At 38.6% G+C, this 21,619-nt stretch overlaps 1 protein-coding gene across 6 annotated transcripts in view; it reads right to left on the bottom strand.

Moving 5' to 3' along the window:
• Window positions 1–2,877: 2,877 nt before the first annotated feature.
• LOC139149398 (dual E2 ubiquitin-conjugating enzyme/E3 ubiquitin-protein ligase BIRC6-like) overlaps window positions 2,878–21,619 on the bottom strand; it is a 49,811-nt gene continuing 31,069 nt past the window's right edge. For 3 of the 6 annotated variants that reach the window (XM_070721134.1, XM_070721139.1, XM_070721136.1), the window contains 23 exons: window positions 21,347–21,547; window positions 20,601–20,880; window positions 19,927–20,177; window positions 19,459–19,564; window positions 19,007–19,240; window positions 18,586–18,755; window positions 17,129–18,106; window positions 16,663–16,842; window positions 16,029–16,340; window positions 15,491–15,786; window positions 14,622–14,835; window positions 13,905–14,122; window positions 13,020–13,199; window positions 11,025–11,193; window positions 10,303–10,516; window positions 8,775–8,929; window positions 7,820–7,933; window positions 7,317–7,534; window positions 6,702–6,863; window positions 6,230–6,307; window positions 5,666–5,854; window positions 4,975–5,109; window positions 2,878–4,585 (listed from right to left, as the gene is read on the bottom strand). In XM_070721134.1, the coding sequence (XP_070577235.1) occupies window positions 4,250–4,585; window positions 4,975–5,109; window positions 5,666–5,854; window positions 6,230–6,307; window positions 6,702–6,863; window positions 7,317–7,534; window positions 7,820–7,933; window positions 8,775–8,929; window positions 10,303–10,516; window positions 11,025–11,193; window positions 13,020–13,199; window positions 13,905–14,122; window positions 14,622–14,835; window positions 15,491–15,786; window positions 16,029–16,340; window positions 16,663–16,842; window positions 17,129–18,106; window positions 18,586–18,755; window positions 19,007–19,240; window positions 19,459–19,564; window positions 19,927–20,177; window positions 20,601–20,880; window positions 21,347–21,547 (5,390 nt within the window). In that variant the 3' untranslated portion in view covers window positions 2,878–4,249. The remainder of the gene's footprint in view (window positions 4,586–4,974; window positions 5,110–5,665; window positions 5,855–6,229; window positions 6,308–6,701; window positions 6,864–7,316; window positions 7,535–7,819; window positions 7,934–8,774; window positions 8,930–10,302; window positions 10,517–11,024; window positions 11,194–13,019; window positions 13,200–13,904; window positions 14,123–14,621; window positions 14,836–15,490; window positions 15,787–16,028; window positions 16,341–16,662; window positions 16,843–17,128; window positions 18,107–18,585; window positions 18,756–19,006; window positions 19,241–19,458; window positions 19,565–19,926; window positions 20,178–20,600; window positions 20,881–21,346; window positions 21,548–21,619) is intronic. The other 3 variants (XM_070721137.1, XM_070721135.1, XM_070721138.1) reach the window with 3 other exon arrangements.

The following is a 21,619-nucleotide window of genomic DNA, read 5'->3' as shown; positions in this document are numbered from 1 at the left end:
TTTCCTTCTTTTTATATATCACTCTAACTTCTCAGAAAGCCCTATCAAATTTAGAGTCCTTCACTAGCTTCAGTACTTTGACAAATATGTAACAGGTTTGATTCTTAAAAGCTAATCTCAGTCCCAGTTCCAAAGATCCTGCAAAGTAATTTTTTTTCTCTGCCAACAAGCCTTGATGATATGTCTCAATGTGTGCACATTTTAGGGAAATTTACATGTTCTACAAGGACCAGGATATAAAGGCTGAATTACTGTTCCAGCCAGATTATGGCCCATGCCATTGCATAGTATGTAAAGTTAGATCATGTTAATATAGTCAAACCTCTGGGTTGTAAGGAGACTTCAGAATGAGATTATTGCAAATATGCTGATAACCAAGTAGCTACATTTTGTGATGATAATCCATTTTGACTGCTGGATCTTACAGTGGTTTTACGACTTATCCGACACCAAACTTGCTAATTACCCAGCAACTTCGCTGATGATATTGAGACTTTGATCGGTAATTACCAAAGCACTTTGGTAATTCACCTCAAACTTGATACTTGATCTGGCTGCATGAGTGCTCCATGGGGTACACAATGTGTATACAAAGTCACTGATAAGTATCATACTAGTGCCATAAACTAATTTGTGACCTGGGAGGTTGGCATTCCACTGAACAGCATTAAAACCAACATATGTACATGTGTGCTGTTCATCCGTGTTACATGTAAAACTCAACTAGGGAGAGGTTAGAAGAGTATAATGGGTCGTTAGAGTTTGTTTAATTACTTTTCAGAGCAGCAAAACTATTACTTATGTTACAAAATGTAAAACAAGGGGACATTGGAATTCCTATTACAGTATTGTGAGGAAAATCCTACGTTATCCAGTTTATTTATAATCCGTCACCTAAATAGAATAGTCCCACTCCGCGCATCCCCCATTGGTTTTCCTTCTCTAAAACCTGCAGTTTCATTCGTTTGAAACAATTATACTTTCATCTGTGAAGAGTTTTTACCGGTGACTATTACAACTTTCACTGCCAGTTGTTGTTTTCATAAGATGCAGACCATTTGATACTGAGGTACGCTGAGTTGCTTTTATGTGCAGGCAATGCAGATGCCACTTCACAGTTCACACTGTGCTGTTGATCGGCAAAGTACAAGACGTCTTTGTTTCACTTTTTTTCAAGATATGATTCATGGGAAAATTTTACCAAATGTCACTGATGGGATTGTGTTTTCAATTTTATTTGATGCAGGATATGAAATACTGTGTCAGTTTAGCTCGAAATCGTTGCGGAGTTTTGCTGCCTTTTGGCAATGGTTGTCTATCAGCATAAATGTGATCAAGGAATGCCATTTCATGGAGATACAGAGATTGAAAATCTTACATGTATTCTAGCTTCCTTTACCATTTCTGCAGGTATAAGTTGATTTAGGAAAGTGATTGAAAGTTTGAGTGGTGTTCAATAATTGTGCCTAAATCAGCACGAATTGAGTGGAAAAGTATTTAAGTAAGACTGTTCAATCAGATATGATGTCCATTGAAGCATTGAAGTTACAGAAATATTTTGGTGCAGTGGGCAGGTTTACTGCATTCATCACTTAGTTCAGCAATTTTTGTATGGTACACTGTTGAATACTTTGAGTGCAAACTCATGTCTCAAATTGGTTTATGTTATCACTGTATGCACTGTGGCTGTCAGCGTCTGTGTTTACACTTTGCCACCCATGGAGTTACTGCAGCCAGATCAAGTATCAAGTTTGAGGTGAATTACCAAAGTGCTTTGGTAATTACTGATCAAAGTCTCAATATCATCAGCGAAGTTGCTGGGTAATTAGCAAGTTTGGTGTCCGGATAAGTCGTAAAACCACAGCTGGATCTTAATGGCATGCCACATTTCACATCTGAGTGGAGAATTTGCATTCTTTTCAATCACTTTACTAAATTTCAGACCTAAACTACCTCTCGAACATTAGACTGGCTTTAACCCTTTGAGTGCCAAAGTCAAATTTTGCCATCTTTACAGAATATAACCCAGTGAATTTTTTTCAGACTTTTGCAAAAATTTTGATAAAAATACCACCAAGGACAGTGTGGTTTGAATTGGTCCATCAATAAATATTTAAACCAGAGGAACAAGAATGACAAAAGTAAATAAGGTCTGAAATTTTAGGTACTGGAGGTCAACTTTAGGAACAGGCTTAGCGGAGGAATGTTTCAACACACTCCTTCAGGGTTTCAGCATGTCTGCCAATATGTATCAGTTCATGAATGATGACAGGAAATGACTAAAGGTCAGTGGAGTGGCCTGTTTCAGTTAATGCCACATTTGCAGGATTTCTCCTTTTTTCTTAACTCATTTGCATATTTTTGACGCTAACGTGTTCATTTGAACGTCACATCTCAACCCTGGGTCTACCTGTACACCAAATACTGTGATGGTAGGTGTGGCCGCCGTTTGGGAGCTTTTGCGTGTGACGGACATACATCCGCACATTCAGACATACAGACTCCACCAACTCACCATATAAGCTCTTTTTGGTATTTATATGCATACCAAATATGAGGTAAAAAACCGTAGCCAATGAAATGTGATGTCCATTTGGTCCAAAATTATCAAAAAAATCACACGAAACTTGGTAAAATGTTGCACTAAACTTTTGGTTGGAAAAAATTACAGCACTCAAGGTTTAACTACACTGAGTATCCTGATACAATATCAAACATGTCTGAAAAAATTGCCAATTTTAAAAAGGTCAAACACAAGAAGGAAACCATTTGATATCCCAACAACGAACCGAATCACTAAGAGTCCATAGGGAAACCACAATATGAAAAGGAATGATGCAAATACAAGGATTGTAAAAATATCACAAGGACGATAAATAGGTTTACTATTTTTTTCTTTTTTTGAAGTTTTTTGTCTTTATTTGGTTTTCACATTTGACAGTATAGACTACACAACAAGAGTGACTACAGACCGAGAGATGGAAGGTTGCAACATTGATATGAATAAAAAAATACTGACAAAAGATTTTTGAAATGAAAGATGACTTCCACAAAGTAAGACAGCTGTGTGAAATAAAAATCCCAATGGATAATAAGGTATCTGGTGTTTTGAGTCAAAATGAGTGTGAAATCATGTATCTGATATATCCCTAAATACCTAAAAGCGAGCACTTTCCTCAAGAACTGTTTATCAAGAGGAGGACATGACAAGCTATTGAAATACTACCTGTAGTGATAAAGAATAACTCAACCTAGCCTGTCAGCTGCAAAAATACTTGTATACATACATTTGGGGGAAAAAATGTACAATAACTTTACAAAATTCTCTGTTGATTCACAAACAACAGAAGTTCCCCACAAACTTCGTTCACGGACACGTCTCACAGACATCTAGGAGATTTTTTCTCTTGAATATTTGAGTATTTTGTTGAGTTCTCCACATGCATACGATATGACAACCATACTGAGACAGCCTTACCAACATTTCTTCACTTCCATTCTTCATGTATACGCATAACAAAAAAAAACCACTATAAATCACACAGAATATTAAGTTTCTTCAGTTTCTGGATTTTACATATTTTACTTTTAAAAGAATTTCACATTACAATCATATACACTAAACTACAAATATTAATGTACAATTTTCCTGTCTTGGCAGGAAATTCATGGATGAGAGATGTAATTGTAGTCACTGTGGTAGATGCTATTGAACAAAACTGAAATAAAAGGCTAACAAAATACCTTAAGCTTCAATATATTTGCATCAACCTCTACATCATTGTAGTATCGACCTGCAAGGATCTCTGCATGAAATGAATGTTTGAAACACAAAACAGGAAAAAAATATACAAAACACTGCAAAGCATTCTCCTTTGCAGTATGGTAAATATTTTGTTTGCAGCATTTAAAAACTGCCTAGGAATTCACTTTTTCTTTTCAACTCTACATTGCTTTAATAACAACCAGTAGTACATCAGTACGGGGCAATGAAACGTCGGTCAACCCCTTTATTAAACATCGACCAATATTCATTTGACCATTGAGCACACACAACTATCGGCTTTTCCACACATCAAACAAAAATCATACGAAAAAGTTTACATAAGGTTGACCCCTCACTTCTTTCAGTAGCAAAGTAAAAAACACCTTATTGCATTTTATACAGGCATAACAACATCATAAGACTGATTATTATCATTATAATTTTTTTATCACACTTATAAAAAAGTCTTTGTTTTGCTTTTTTTCACTGCCCATCAATTTCATCATATCCAATAGCTATGTTACTTGATATAGAGCTAGATTCTAGGCTAGTCATTGATGGTGCTTGTGTCAAGTCACTTTTGCCATCGTCTCCAGAGCCTGATGCACCGCTGTCATCTTTGCTCTGGTCTCCAGGATCACTTAGATTGTTCACAGCACCATCGCAACCTTTCCCGAGACTTCCTCCTCCAACTTCATCATCATCATCATCGTCATCGTCGTCGTCATCATCATTATTGTCATCATTCTCTTCATTGAGGGTCAGTCCTTCTGGTTTCTTGAGCTTCGCTAACTCTTCACGCAGTTGAGCAGTATGTCTCTGCAAAAAGATAAATCATAAAATGTATTTACGTCATATTCAATCTGCGGATATTCTGATCAGCCTGATGGTACAACTGTTGGTACATTTGATCAACAGCATCAGTGTGAATGAGACACAGATGAAAACAAAACTCCACACTATTTCTTTAAAACTTTCACCACCATGGTTTGTCCCAAATCCATTGTTTTCTATGGTAAAGTTGGACTTGTATACAGGGAACTGGGGGTGAAAGGGTTAAAAAAAAATTTACTCAGGGCTGCGTAAGTGTCTTCTGCATCTCAATAAATGTAACTGCATGGAAAAAAATATATACAAAGATTATTTGGATATTACAGCCTGGCTTCGTAGGGTTAAGATATTTGGGCTACATGCAGAATGTAGTTTACCTTTAATGCAGCTAAGTGGTGAGACATTGTCCTTCCAACTCTCTTGTCATTGCAATACTGTTGGGTTTCTTGAATCCAGTGTTCACATTGTCGCATTATTTCATGTTTCTTGATGTAGAAGTGAGTCAATATTACCTGTTGTGAAGAAAAGGAAAGAACCAATTTTGTGACTGTCAGTTAACTGATTACATACAGTAAAATTCCTACCAGTTTACAGATAATTTCACTGTTTTGCCATGTGGTGTAATCTGACCTACGAATGTGTTCACGGATCTCTTCCCTGACATTTTTGAATTTCGGAATGTGAGTGAACTGAGACTGCAGTAGTTACCACAAATTTGATCAGATTATGATCACGTAAGTTCTTGTAAATGGTAAGATGTGCCACTCAAAGTCCCTTCAAAACCCTGAACTCCTGGCATTTACCTTGCACCAACATAAAACTGCATTAAAATTCCTCAGTCAATAGGTGAAATGTTTTTTTATTCAAACAAACAAAATAATATACACATTCAATTACAGGACCTTTTCACAAGGACATATGATTCACAACTACCTCTGAACTGAATATATCACCTTATACTCAATGATCATGATCGGTTCACTGTACATTATGCCCAGTCAAACATCAGTGAACAAGGAGGTGGCAAGATTAACAATTATGATTTGAAAAGAAAATAAGTGCACACACCTCTTTGAAGCACGCTGGTGGGTTGCGGACCATTTCAAGCATTGCCCATTTTACAGTGGCTTGTCTAATGTTTGCATCGTATTCTCTTGAGCTCTGAGTTCCTGACGGTGTCCCCCTGGACCTCTCATAGCCTGGTTCATTGAAGTATGGTTCCGCCACTAGAATTAATGACTGTATTGAAACTAATACCTGGAATGAAAAGGGATGAAGTTTGTAATTATGCTGTACACCTGTCAACTCACTGTGCTGTGACAATTAAGGAGGAAAACGCTACTTTTATCACAAGTAACTGAATCATAACAGTGTTTTCTATTGACTGCAGTAACAAAGAAATTTCTTTTCTGGTTTGCTTTTGTTTTCTTTCCCAAAAACAGGGTTTCAGATTCCACTTCCCTCAAAGTACAATGCTACTGAAAAGGAGAGTGAGAATATTTAGAACCAGCTGTACATGTAATTTCTAGTAGAAATACACTCTCACACTTGAAAACATCATTTAATTACTCTTTGTGAAACAATAATTCTAACTTGAAAGATGTACGATTCACAATGGATTAAACACAGTACCTGTAGGAAACTAGATGTTTGTGAATTCCACTTTTCCTCTGGTCTTCCATGCCAGGTGTTAAGTACACTTAAACATACCTGTATACACAGAAGAGTATGCATACTGTCACAATGGTGATCACTGAACCTCACACAATGTACAACTGATGAAAATGAAAGAATATACTTACATCCATAAATGTAAAGGTTTGAGTACTGAATAAAGATACCAGAGGATTTCATGAAAGATTTGGAACCTCTGAATGAATTTCAGATCAAACTAAAACAACTGACACTCACACTAGGTTTTACTGATTTATACATTTTTTTTCATTTTCATAATCAGGTTTCCTTTGATATTTTTCATTTGATTAAAAGAACACAGCATGAAAGCTAACTGACAGAATGATGCACAATGAATTTAACGCATACATTTCAACCACACATGACACTTTACAAAGCACTCTATAGCACTAGAACTCAAAGTGCTTACCTTTCCATCATTGTACAAATTGGGATTAAATCTAACACTATTTTGACCAGTTGTCTCTAGGTTTATAAGCATCGGGGACTGTGGATAATCTTGCGGGAAATACACATCGAACTCAAAACAACCATTGGCATATGGGGTCTCTGAAGGCCCAGTGATCATAACCTGAATACGAAATAAAGACAGGCTTAGTTATGGCACCTTTTACACTTGGTTTGGTTTTGGTCTTTGCTAGCTACGGAAGATGAAATTTGTGAGGCATCATAGATACCATACATGGAGATTCATAACTTCAAAGACATGACACAGATGATGCAAATAGTATCTGTGCTGTAAACAAGTATCAAAATGCAAATATGACTCAAGAATACTGGGTTGGATATCATGGTGTTTGTCCAAATGACCATCATACTCTCTGGTTTGCAAGGTGATGTATATGAGATTTGTTTTGACTTTTTCTCTAAATGCCTAAAGATGTATGCACACACACACAGTCTGTCATATATGTAGTGCTAAATGTGTGCTATCCATCTCAGAATTCTACAATACTAATGGAACAATGCTTGAGGTGATTCACCTTGATAGATGTGACAGAGACTGCTAGGGGATTTGACCTACCTTCATGACATCTAACCTGTCTTCATCACACCTTACAAAGACGGTAGACGTTGCTGATAGAGGTAGAGATGTTGATAAAGTGACAGCTTCCTGGGCAAGTCGTCTGGCACGAGCAGCATTGGCCACATCACCAGCTGACTTGATGTTGGATGCGTATCGATGTGACACATTGAAAGTGAGCTTTCCATTGCTGTCCTCTGTTATCATTTCATACGTGTCTGTCATTTAAATGATAGAGGGAGATTTCTGATGAGGTATCTGTGACCTTATCTCTCCTTTGAGGTGTCTTTTGAAAGTTTTGTGCAGCATATCTTACCATAGTGGAAATTATGTACTCTTACAGGTCATGACATGCAGTTCGCTTGGCATGGCAAAACACATGTTTTGAGAGAAATGCCCTTACGAGAACAAACATTTGTCTATATCATATGCGGTAGCTTCTGCGTTTATTTGTAACTGTGCTCTTGCTTTTTGTGGAGAGAAGTTTTCATCAAGAGACTTACCAAACTGCAATTCCTTCATAATTTCCATATACTGGTCTTCAAGCGATACCTTGGTTTTGGAGAGTAGAGACTTTCCATTCTGACCATTACTGACACCGTCAGTACTGTTCCTGCCTGCAGATAGCAATGAAATAAACCATCAGATGGCATGCACAAAGTCACATTCACACCACACTATCTCTTTACTACTGCACATTACACTTTCAAGAACCCTGTTTTGTAATGATCTTGCTGTCACTAGTATCAGTACCATCAAGGTTTAAGCCGGTAGAACAGTTACTCTTCTTGCTTGACTAATGCTTCTGTTACATTTTTTTTTTGTTTCTTTTGTTTCAATTCTGTTCAGGAGAAGAACGCCATAAAAGGAGTAGATTGGGCACTTTGTACATGCTCAAACAAGCACTGTCATTTGCACTAATGTTTAGGAAACATTTCATACTTGCACAATTCTTGCAGTCATTGAAGGTTGCATGAAACTTTCAACGATTATTTTACCAAATCAAGAATAAAAATCCGGGTTCACTAAGCAAAGTTTGGCACTGAAGAGTAAATTACCTAACATCTACTGATATTTGAAATTCAAATTGGCTGCCACCTCTATGGGAAAAAATAAAATTTGCCATTTTCAAAAAAAATAAGACAGTGAACATTCTTCCTATTCCAAAAGCTTTAGAATGAGCCCACACGAGTGGCAGATCAGTTAAGAATTGCAAAAAAGTTGAGAATCGGAATATCTGTCCCCGATGCACATTCTACCTTCAACTTACCTGGGGTTACAGTTTATCTGGAACTCAGCAAGGTACTGAATCATGTCATACTGATGACTTGAGTTGTGCACTGTTAATGCATATTTAAGATTGAAGTTCAATGTCAAGAATTAACAAAATATCAGGCACTAATTCAGATATGCAGTACTTACTACCGCTGTTTGTATATACCAGTTTGCTCAACTTACCTTCAAGTGTTTTCAGCTTGTCAATAGCCTTGAGAACAATTTTCATAGTTTGTTTGAGATCAGGTACCAGCAATGCTAAGCCCTCTGATTCAGATTCCTCTTCCGCTGTCAGTGGTTCCAACTTGCGACCTTTGGTGATCTTCTCTTTGTTAGTTCTAACATTCAAAACAAACATTTAGATATTATTCCCTAATATTTTTCTTCGTTCAGCGAAGGAAAATACGAGTGACGTATGACCGTGTCACCACGAGTCGAAGACGAGTGGTGACACGGTCATTACGTCACGAGTATTTTCCGAGCTGAACAAAGAAAAATATTAGGGAATAATATACTTATCACATGCACAAGCCAAGAATTTGTTATTTTTTGCAAAATAAAATAAGTTTTCCATGACGATTCCGCGTTTAAACTTTTGAACTACTTTAGAATAAATATCAGTACGCCGTGCACAAGTTGTCAATCATTTCCAGTCGTCCGTCGTGTGCGTTAGCGCTCACGTCCGTTCGTGTGTGGAGCAAATGACAGCTCTCGGTCTACACGTAGGCTACCTTCCGCAAAGTTATACTCTATTTCAAAGATAGCATAGTCCTAGAAATTTATCACAGACGAAGATACGCTATTTTTCGGGAACAAATATCGACTGAATCTCGACGGCGCGAACACTGTAAACGTCGCGCCTGACCCTGTTTGCAATGCGTACGGAACCCACGGTATACGCGACCAGCTTCGAGTTCGTTGTTTCCGCAAATTATTCACGTAATTCCTTCGGAATATACAGGCATACACTATTGTGTTTACATCGTTCGGATTAGTAATGTCGTAGTCTGTGAAAATATCGATTTCATTACATGACTTTTGATCGTGGGAGAAACATCGGCCGCCATGTTGTTTGTTTACATATTTACGAGCACACCGAAGATCGACAAAAAAAAGGTCCGACGCACCAAAATTGATGACATAGACGCGGGTTGTCGTGACGTAGAACGACCAGAGAATAAATCCCGTATTTTTTTGTTCGGAGACGACAAACTTGGCTTGTGCATGTGATAAGTACCATTAAATGGAAAAATCTCTTTTGGCTTCATGACTGTAGTGACCTATACCAGCTTTGAATATCACAACTAAGTTTTGATTGATATGGCTGTAATTCTTTCATTACATTCAACTTCCCCATACTGAAACAACAGAATTTTCTCTTGAAAATTGATATTTGTATCAATTTCATTGCTTCACCTTTTGTGTCAATTTCATAAATTTACCATTTCTTCTTTAAAGTAGAAGTAGAAAAGTTTTCTTTAGATAGCAAAAAGTAATTATTCAAGAATGGTTTTGGGATACAATCACCATGAATATTGCATGGATTTCATAGTATCGATTTCCATCATCAGTTGCTGATGATGCACAGATAATTTTCATTCTATCAATTCATCCATTTGAAGTCATAGCACTTTGTCTGGGTGAAATGGCACTGCGATCCTCTCTAGGAGTACTGTACGCCAAAACTGAATGGGGGCCAAGATTGACTTACTTGAGTCTACTTGTGTATGTATCCACACATGACTGCATCTTTTCCAGTAGACCACTGACCGACACTGTGCTCTCTGTACCGCTGTCTTCATCATCACTGTCCAAGCCACCTTGCAATGGCAGCAGCAGTGGTACTAGCAAAGGACACAACGCCATGCCGCGTAGTAGTTCAAGCAGTGCGCGGTACAGTGGAACGTGCCGTGATATATCCAACACTGCAGGGAGGAAAAATATAACAGTTATAGGGAATGATTGACACAAACAGAAGAGATTGAAAATGTTGATGTCAGTGTGAAGGGACCAGGTTTATGATGGTCTTATCGATCACTTAGTAGTGTGTCAGGGCCAGGGAGGCTGGTATTCAAACGTTGAAGCAAGGGCTGGCAAGGCTGGTGTTTCCTGTTTTTAAGGGCATTACAAAGACTGGGGACAGCAAGTACTTTTCAACTACAAAGCAACTTAAGTGAGTTGTAAGGTGCAGACTGACCAATACATGTGGTGGATATACAGATATATATGGTCTCATGGATGATAGATAGACATAGCATATGTCACAGTCAGTAGCTGATTGCTGTATTCTGTCACTGCTGTTTGGCGACTGAACACTTTCATTTACTTGACCGAATTTGAATAAACTCTCCATTTTAACACTGCTATTGACTGTCTATTAGGTATACGAAATTAATCATGTCAAATTTCTGACTCATCAGCTGACACTCTCACCTGAGTCATTCCTGAGATAAGATGATATTGCAGGAATAAGACATGAATTACTCAGTAGCTCTGTCAGCAGTGGTGGAAATATATTCTGCAGATGTTCCATGCTACCCCATTCAATGTCTTCATCTTCAGTAGGGCCTTCTCCGCCTGGGTTGATGTAGCTAGCCAGTACCTGACAGTGATGGAGAAAATTTTACCAATGATCGTTACATGTAACAGTGTGTATATTGTGAATGGGTTGACCATTATTTTGTTGGTTTGTCTCAAGTTTAAACTTTGATAAATGGTGTATAAAAGTGAATAAAAGAAGAAATTCCATTGAGGCAAGAAGGTAAGATGTTTTGAAAACATTGTACAAAAACATAGGGCCAAAGTCCCTGAAGCTACTATAGACATGGATACAAAATTAAGTATTTCCTGACTGTATGAAATTATCTCACTAAGGTCATCCTAGGGACATGTAAACCAAATATTAAAGCTGTCTGACCAGCAGTTTTGAAAAAACAAGCGACTCAACAGTTGACAGAGCTCTGCTGTGTTATGTAGAGAATAACCTTTTGTGACACATGTTTTGATGAAGAAGGTGGATATCTTTGATAGGGATGGCCTGACCAAAAATGGAAAAAAATTCCGTAAAAATACAGATTTTGCATATTTCATCAGACTATATTAGTCTATAATAGCAAATAAACGAGAGTTAATTACATTCTAATTAAAGTAAACAAGACTTGCTTAAATCAAGATTTACGTCATAAAAAACAGCATATCTGTCAGGTTATAAAGAATCTTGAGCTGGTTATCTTTTAATATCAGTATTTTCATCCTATTAACCAAGCACATTTTAACTTTCAAATTAACATTGTAAGTAAGTTCTGTTGAATAAGTTGAGACTGTACGTACTCAGAGAAAGCACACTGAAGAGACAAATGTTTGAAAATTAAGAAGTTCAAGATCATCAAAAGCATTATGAGGAATCATGTTACACTTTCATTGCACTGTTTACACAGATTGCATAATTGCTATAAATAGCACATGAGGAATCTTACAGCCCAGCTTTACCATAAAAACCCTATCACTTTGACCACTCTTTTAATTGACCACTCTATTTTTTTCCTCAAAAAGTAATCTTATTTTATCCTTACCAAGTCAACCATAACTGGAAATTAGAACTTTCTCTATCTCTATTTATTTGACCACCCTATCATGACAAACTATTATGAGCAATTTCTTTTAGATAACATAAATGGTGGTTCAGAATATATCAAAGTTGGGATTCAGGAAAGTTGCCTTTACATGTTTTAATCCTCCAAGATGGTAAGCATTTCACTATGAACTGTCAAAAAAAAGTTGAACTTTCTGATAATTCCACACTAAAATTATTTTGGCTTTGATGATTTCCTAATTAATTCAATTATTTAAAATCATATTAATTATTTTTTTCTTGGGTGAATTGATAGGGTTTATACAGTACAAGAATTTCATACAATGTAAGTCAAATTTTGACCAAAAATGACAAAAATTTCCTTAAAAATACACATTTGCATATTTCATCACAATTTGAACAAATCTAAATTGGGTTATCCCTAGGGACCTGTATACCAAATAACAAAGCTGTCTGACCTGCGGTTATGAAGAAGAAGATTTTTTGGCATTAATTTTCCTATTTTCAACAATATCAAAAAATTAAAAATGTAGTTTCTCAAAATCATATTTTTCATCTACACAACAAATATCAAATCAGTAAGTACTGCGGTTCTCAAGATATTTGAGTGGACGGACGCCTCACAAACGGACATACATACATACATACATACATACATACAGACTGACGACGGACGCCAGACGGATACCCATCCCAATAGCTTCTATAGACTATAGTCTATAATAGCTAAAAACAGACTAAAAGTTATTTTAGAATTTCTTCATTTAATGTAAATAAGCAAATGAAAAAAAAAAAGAAGGTAAGATACACATATTTTGTTTGTTCTTTCCATTTACCTGTAGCAGACACGTGACATGCTCTTCCTCAGCTTTCTGCTTGTTCAGTGCCTGTTCCACATCCCAACCTGATGTGGTTGAGCCGGTACCAAAGCCAGTGCCCTTGGCCCAGTACGTCTGTGACTTCTCTGTAGTGCTCGGCTGGGTCGGTTGCTGAGGCTGGGTCTGCATCACAAACAACTATAATTGTATTTTGGAGAGAGAGAGAGAGGGAGAGAGAAGAAAAAGAACAACACACAAAACTACTTAATGCCCCGCATCACACCAGGGAAAAGCCAATACTTACTTGTCTGCAAACAGCACCAATGGCTCCTGTCAGTTGGTATCTGTAGTTTGTTAGAACTGAGGTGGACCAAAAAGCTGCTATGCTTAATACTAGTGGGACTTAGCCAAACTATTCTTTGCATGCTGTAGCAAGGGACAGCGAAACTGTTACAAGCTAGTTATGCCTACCACCTACCTAGATACTGAAAATGATGCAAGCACTGGATATTTAAATGCAAAGCATACACCATGGCGAATAATATCGCAGATATCAGCAAGCTAGATAGCAGGATGAAGGATACATGCAGTCATTCATGTCATCCTAACATATACATATACATGTACATGCATGCATATTTTTAAACTTACACAACTATATATAAGACTTAATTTACAGGGGAAAGGGTCATGCCATATTTGGTGGTGAACACGTTTATTGACAAGACATCGTATGTTACAATCACAATATTTTGAAGTCCCATAAACATGAATAGACCGCAACAGACAAAGTATAGTATATGTCAAAATATTAAAGGACAAAATTGCTGAATTAATTGCACATCTACTGGAATTTAATGTTTTTCCTTGCTTTGTTGATACAATATGTATTCTTTGTCTTACCTCATGTTGGGCACTGACCCCTGATGATACTCTGGGTCCGTGGTGACTTAACACAGCAAGACAGGCCAGGATTAGATGGATTGCACCAATCTCCAGTGTCATCTTTCTGAGCAGTACTCCGTCATCTGTTGTCAGCGGAGTGCTGTCAAACAGCGTCTTCAACACATGGAATGGTAAGGTTGGCAGTGACGATGCAAGCGGAGAAGACAGTATGTGACCTGTAGAGCAGTGTTGAACAATTCACATGTTGGTCAAAATTCTGCCAGTTACAATGTCATGAAATGACTGCTTATCTGCACTGAGGTAGAAATCATCTTTTGATGATGACATAGTGAAACATTTTCAGTTTTCCTTCTATTACGTGTAATGTATGAGTGAACATCAACGTTCAACTATTAAAGGCACCATGATATTAGTTATGAGCCCAAGTTCCAATAGATTCAGAAATGAGTTGGGGGATGTGATTTCATTCCTAAATGATTACGCATTTGTATTGCTTGAACAGGCCAGTGTTTCAATTGGCACTCCAGTACATCCCAGCTGCATAGAGAAATACGTTGGGGCTGAGTAGTACAGTCTAACACCTAAACCATATTATATTCTAGTCAGTGAAATGCTTGTTCACATTGTAGCTCTACCATTTTGTCAATAATATTTTGCATCACCGTCAGTGTGTTCACCAAGAGAAATACGCCAGGAAAAGTTGGTTATTCTCACCTCCGTCTCCATCATCAGTGACACCTAACACCAGTCTCAAAAGACACTGTGCCTTCTTCCTCTCTTTGAGAAGCACCTCTGCATAGCCAGGTAGCCGTAGGAACAACCCAAATGCTGCCAGGGAGTGAGGTGGTACGGCCAGACTACTCACATGGCTTTGACCAGCTGATGATGATGCTGTCGGTGGTGCTGGTGGTGGCAGTAAGTCCTGTACCTGGCATAGACCGAGTACTTGTAAATTAGCAAGTATTGTGGCCGTGCTCTGAATGTACTATATGATCACCCCTTTCAGACATCTTTTGTGTTTTACAACCAGGAAATATTGTAATAACACTTTTATAATGCAAAATATAACTGAGAAAAAATGTTTAACCATAACTTTGCAAAAAACTTACAAAAGGAAGTTTACATGATCTTCTTCAACACCTAAAGGAAAGTTGTGTCAGCATTTGTGAATTCAGATTGTTTGATATGGAGTTTTTGAACGTAAGAAGTCAAGAATGGGGAGGGAAATCACTCCTCATCATTTGGCCTTTAATCTTTGTTTTTTAAATCACTCAAATCAAATGTAGAACTGCGATTTAACATCATCCAACAGTTGCTTTGACAATTATTAAAACTGCATGATTTGAATGGTCGTGTCTACACTACATGCTGTTGACCCTGTATGGTCTAATTTGTAAAACCTCCATTGTATGCATCTTTTGAATGAAATAGAGGAATCAAACAATGAGTTCCACTACCATGGGCAATCTAAACTTATTCTACTTTTGGCAAATCCAAAAGGAGAAATGCAAAGTGCAAGTAGAGAACAAATTTATTTATCAGCTTTACCTAATGTATTTTTGAAATAATGTGTAAAAACTTGCCTCATACAACTCATCTTCATTCTGTTCCACTGTGACCCAGGCTTCTGACTGGCCACTAAGTCCAGCCGATTCAGATCCCTTTTCTATGACCGGCCCAGACGCTTGCCTGGAGATCTCCGGAAACAACAACGGTAGGTGCTCCGCTATGAGTGCTAGGCCTCCCATGCTAGCAAAGACTTGTAGGATTGATGGCAAACTGGGTGACTCTAGCATGACAGAGTCTGGGATTGGATCTGCTGGAGGTTCATGTCTAGCCTGGTCTGGTGGTGGCGCTATTACAATCTCTACATCCTCTTCTGTATAAAACATGAAATCAGAGTTGAAAAAGTTGAATGTATTGTGGTAGTATGTATGACAAGAAAGCTAATCAGTACATCATAGACGGTGCTTCACATTTGTTAATACACATACAAGAAATATTGACAACTTGATAAATTTGGCTGGAAACAAGTGATGCTTCATCATTATTCACTATACAACTTTAAATATTATTCACTGGTAAAACATCAAGCCAGAATGCTGACATTCAACAATTCACCTTGATCAGTTTTCAGCCTCTTTGCGCTCTCAGACTTGGCAAATGAACTGAACTTCTTGGCACTCAGTTTCATGGAGAAATCCAGTGATGGGTAGCCTTGTGGCAGCCCTCTGTCTTGCAGTAATTTCAACAGCTGTGCAACGGTCAGATCATTCGGCAAAGCCTGCCCGGGTATCAGCTGGTGGTACAGAGACAGGACAGGTATATTCATGGGTTCACTTGAGACTGGTTTCTCTGTCGACGGCTTCCCTCTCCTGCTTGGTGGGCGTGGTGGCAATGCCTTCTCAGCTCTCTTGCCTTTCACTTTCATACCTGCATACACAAAAGATGATGTTTCTCTATCAGTTTCATACTTGGGTGACACTATTTTTTCATTTTGATATTCATGTGACAAATACTGAAGTTTGGGAGATGATGTACCCACAGTCTACATATTTTGTTAACAGACTTGATATGCAATACTGGTGCTCAGCCTGATGCCAGGATAGTTTTTAAAAGCACGTAATTTAACACGACTTACACTTGTGTGTTAAAAGAGACATTTAAATGCAGCAAGTATGCACATTTCCTAGTGTAATAGTCTAAGACAGAGTGGATTTGCATCATCATGAAAGATAACTCTGTCTGAGTTTACCTGCAGCAACAGTAAGATTTTCCAATACTTCCATAGACCCCTGTAGACCTTCCAATGCACCATTCTCTTGTGGTGGTTCTTCTTCAGGTATTGGTTTCTCAGGTTTCTCCTCTGCTTTACTGTCTTCTTTGTGACGCTTCTCTCGTGTCTCAATTAACTTGGCTGTCAGCTGTGGGGTATCTACGACACACAGGGCATTGAATTTACGTTAGATGGGCATGTAGTTGGTGTTTTTTGACAAAGATAATCGTTAAAATAAAATTACAATAAATTATAAAATAAATAAATAAATGTTAAAATAAATGCGTCTTTAAAAAATTTTCTTTAGATATTAAAATGTGTACACAAACATTATAACATAAAGCGAGCTGTAACTGCAATGAGATTTTTCAGTCTGAGCATGTTGTACTGTGATCCTTGAATTTAATCTATCTACAGTTGCTTCACTTTCAAAGAATGTCCTTACCTGAAACCATTGATAGGACATCCCCACACGTAGATGAAAGCTTGACTTCATGTGTTCTGAACTTATGTCCTGTTCCATAGCGCGGATGAAGGACGACGTTAGCTGACGCATTGGTCCTACCCTTGTACAACTGACATGGTGAATCAATGAAAGCTAGTATCTTCTCATCCTCCAGCATCAGCTGCAGGAACAGCCTCCTTGTGAATCCTGAGATAGCTGACCCAGAAACACTCGTTTGTGAGCTCTTGCTCCTTATAACATCACAAAGCACACTGGCGACGAGCTGCTGATTCGTTGGATGGGCTGAGATGACCTTGCTGAAGAACTTGACTGTGGCCGTCTCTATTGCTGCTCTGTACTGGGTGCTCAGTACCTGAGATTTCTTCGGACTTGAAAACACTAGTGGCTGGAGGGCATTGTTGTTTGTATTGCAAAGTAACGTCAACAGAGCAGGCCAGAAGATGTTCCCCTCGACCTCTCCCAGCCATTCCTTCATCATGTCTTCATAGGCCACCCCGGCAAAGAAATTCAACACTGGGGCAATGAGATCTGCAGTCACACACAGATATCCACAGTCAGACTCAGTCACAGAGGAAGTTCTACTTCTGCCCCGGGGTGACCTTGGGGATCTGGGAGATGTCCCCATGCCCTTTGCACTGTCTGCTACAGACTCACTGATCAAACCCTCTGTGCTGCTGGCTATTTCTCTGGTACAGAACTCTAGCAGTGCCTCAGAGAGCACAGCCGGGAAACCTGAATCCAAGAGTTGCTTGATGGCTGTCGGTGACTGGCATGCCACAGCCAGCGTCTGAAGGTGAGACTCATCCAGCATCATGTGACCAAATTCCTGCAAGACCAGTGGCTGGTTTTCAATGCTGTCATCGCCTGGCACAGCACTAGCGCCACCAACTTGAGTTGCTTCCTTGGAGTCATCTGTAAGTGATGCACTCCTGTCTCTGCTAGCATCCTTGCTGTCATCTGAAGTCAAACAACGATCATGAAATCAACTCAGTAATTCTCCGGTAATGAATTCTAATAATTCAGCTAATGACAGTTTTCCTCTTGCTTGTATTATACAGATTACATTATGTTTAAAATTTGTCATGGTGTCACTTGTGGAATTTAATTATTGTGTTTACTGTTACTATTCAGCGATGCATTCATCATCGTCGTATAACGTTGATACCCTAGACATGACACTGAGGAAAGTTATGGCAATGTTTCACTTTTGGCTTTCCTGTCACATCAAGTGAATTAAATAAATGTGGTAACATAGGTCATAATCTTTGCATCCTATGAATACAATGCGTTGGTACTAGTTTACTAGTTGTTAACTATGGTGGATTGGATACTTTATAAATCAAAGAACGTTTCATCTTGTGGTGAAAAGGTTTAAATTTGATATAGATGCTTTGTATGGATGAGTGTACATGTGTTGAGATGGTCCAGGAACTAACCTGTAAGTGCTCCAGCTCGGTCTTGTTCACCTTCCATAGTTATGCCCATCCACTCCAGTAAGACATTGAAATACTTGGGCTGTACATGACAGATTGCACACAATACTGAATCTACTGCCCTCTTGAGGGTAGAATTGTGAGGTAGTACCATTGACCACTCATACACCGAGCTGAAAGATATTTTGATCAGTGAATATTGTTTAAAGTTACAGAGGTGAGCTTAACTACCATTTCAATACTTGAATCGGATACAACATATGACACATCTGTGAAATGGATCCTGTTCTCCTGTAAGATGAACATTTTGTCAAATTTAGAATGTAAATTTCCATTTCCGGTGAACAAAACTACTTGTCTCAAGTACTCCTTGATAAACGTGATATAATGCACGAGCACATCTGTGACCGTCACTAAAACTTACCTGAACAGTTCCTTGGTAAGTATACTAGGCAGGTCATAGTCAACTGGTTTCTCATAGCTCTTCCAAATGGCTGTGGCCACACAGTGTACGTGGGCAGCAGAGGGCATGGACAGACCCTGCTCAGCTGGTGACAGTGTCCTGGGTGCACGTTGAAATGAACCACCGTGTTCTCGTCCATGTTTCTGCAGAGCCACTCTGGCTGTATCTCCAAGCCAGTCTGCTAGAGCTTTCATCCTGAAAGAAATTTGACATGAGCATTTATATAACAATAATATGTATCTTTCACTTAGGACAGTAGGGATACAATACAAAATTTCTGTAACTCTATGACAAATTTAGGCCCAACTTTTTGTAGTTAATGTTTCATAACTGTGTCTTGGTAAAGCTCATTGACTTCTACTAGACTGGTTGTCTTTGAGTGACCTGCTAAACTGGACTTTGCAAGGTCTTACCTCTGTATTGTCCCTTGATCTTGAGTCGTTCCGAGCTGATAAATGATGTCAACAGTTGAATCTGAGGCTGTTCCATGCAATCTGCCCAACAGAGACGATGCTGTGTCTGAAACAAGAAGGTGATACTTATATTATTGAATTCAAGCACATTTCAGTAGGGATGAAAACCTAGTAGTCCAAAATGCAGAGCTGCTTATCAAAGAATATCAATTCTGTTGAGTGGTAACAGCATGAAGAAAAAGTTATAGAGAACTGCAACTTCAAAGTCATCAACGTAATCAACACTAACACAACAACTGTTACCATCAATTTCATCACCACCATCATCCTTTTTATCATCATCATCATCATCATCATCATCATCTAATCATTGGTGTCGTCATCATCGTCATTATCACCATCATCACCATAATCTTCATCATCACTATTATATCAATTCAAATAACATCAACTTTCTTATATTCTTACCTGGGTCTGATGTTCCATAATTATTTCTGAGGAGTATATCAATGATCTGCAGGCCGATGTCGGTGTTATGTAGGCCTATCTTCAGCAACACTGATTCAATGTTGGATGCATAGACAGTGCAGTGTGGTGACAGCAGCAAAGCGGCACATGTTGTCAGCAGGTTGGGTATGGGAGCTGCAGCACTGCCAACGATCTGCTCCACAGTGTTCACTTGAGTCAGACAATGATGGAGTATTCTCAACCAACCAATGCTGTAAACAAATCACCAAATACAGTCTTACTCTTAGGTTTGGCATAGTGAGCAATATGAATCTTTTCAGCATCAGTGCTTTTGTGTGGAATGACTAACTAATGATACTATCATCATTCATCCTAACAACAGTTGCTATGTGTATTTCACAATCTGCAGATTGTGAGACCCAGGACGTTTTTCTGTTCTCTAGTTACATGTTCATTACAAGCGGAGGAGTACATTAGATTCGTACTGGCATGCTTTTTAATCAGAGAAATTTTCATCGGCAATATATCATGCCAGTAAGTATCTAGAGGTAAAATCAGTTTCCTTCTTCAATTAAAGAAACATCACTTCTCTAAATCCAAAGGTCCATGATGGAATTTATCAACATTACTTCTTTACACCTGGACAATATAAACATTACATTGACCCTCCTCACCTTGACTTTGTGACATTATCCTCAGTTGGAAGGAAAGGATTGACAATGACTGAGCTCGATGTGCTGCCAAATGCAGTCAGTCCTAACAGCATGATTTGAGAGAGGCCAACAGTGGAAGAGTCCCTGGGTTTGTGGAGTCTCAGGCAGATTGAGGTGGTCACTTCAGGTTTGGACAGCTGTAACTTGATGAACGTGAGACCACTGGTTGATATAGGTGAACTGATTGGTACCATAGTTGAACCATCTCTGCTGATCTCCACAGACACTGATGCTGGACAAGCTGTGGGTATAGAGGGAGACATCCATGGTTTAGTGGAACAGGCGATCACCATGTTCTATGCATTTTACCCTGGTCACCTATGCTAGAATCCTATCCCCAAGATTTGAAGTTGCTTCACAGTATTGTCACTGTATTGTCACATACTCTGATGATACCATAATCCTTCAGCATGCATTTTATGAAAAGATGTTCACAATAATAACAGTATGCACAGATAAACTTCCCAAAACCTGACTGTTATGGTGACAGCTTTTAGACATGGTATTGTGTGTAGGAAAAATGTCGCAAAACTTTATGGTAAAATTGGAAGGGGCAACTTTGAATGGAAGGGGCAACTTGGAATGGACAAATAAAATATTGAACTAACATCAGGTCAAATAGTCAGAGTAACCTCGTAGCAGGAAAACTGTGAACTTTGGACTGATACTCCACTCAACTTCACACAGAACAAGATGAGTTCACTTACTAGCAAGTGATGTGAGATGTGGCTGGATTTGAATTTCTTTGAGTAATATTGCACTGGGTAGTGAGATTGTGAGATCACACCATGCTTCATCAGGGTAGAAGTGATAGGACCAGGCAGCTGATCTGGCTCTACGGTGAGGTGGCTGGGACTGCAACAACACGTCGGCTGGTTGTGCTGTTGGACTACTTGATGATATTGAGCCTTCAAAAAATACAGACCACACAGACATCGTAAAATTTATATTCTGTCAGAGACGTTAGGGAAAGTTATAAA

Source organism: Ptychodera flava, chromosome 14, assembly GCF_041260155.1.
Source record: "Ptychodera flava strain L36383 chromosome 14, AS_Pfla_20210202, whole genome shotgun sequence".
NCBI lineage: Eukaryota > Metazoa > Hemichordata > Enteropneusta > Ptychoderidae > Ptychodera > Ptychodera flava.
This window is presented reverse-complemented; position numbering and strand designations above follow the sequence as displayed.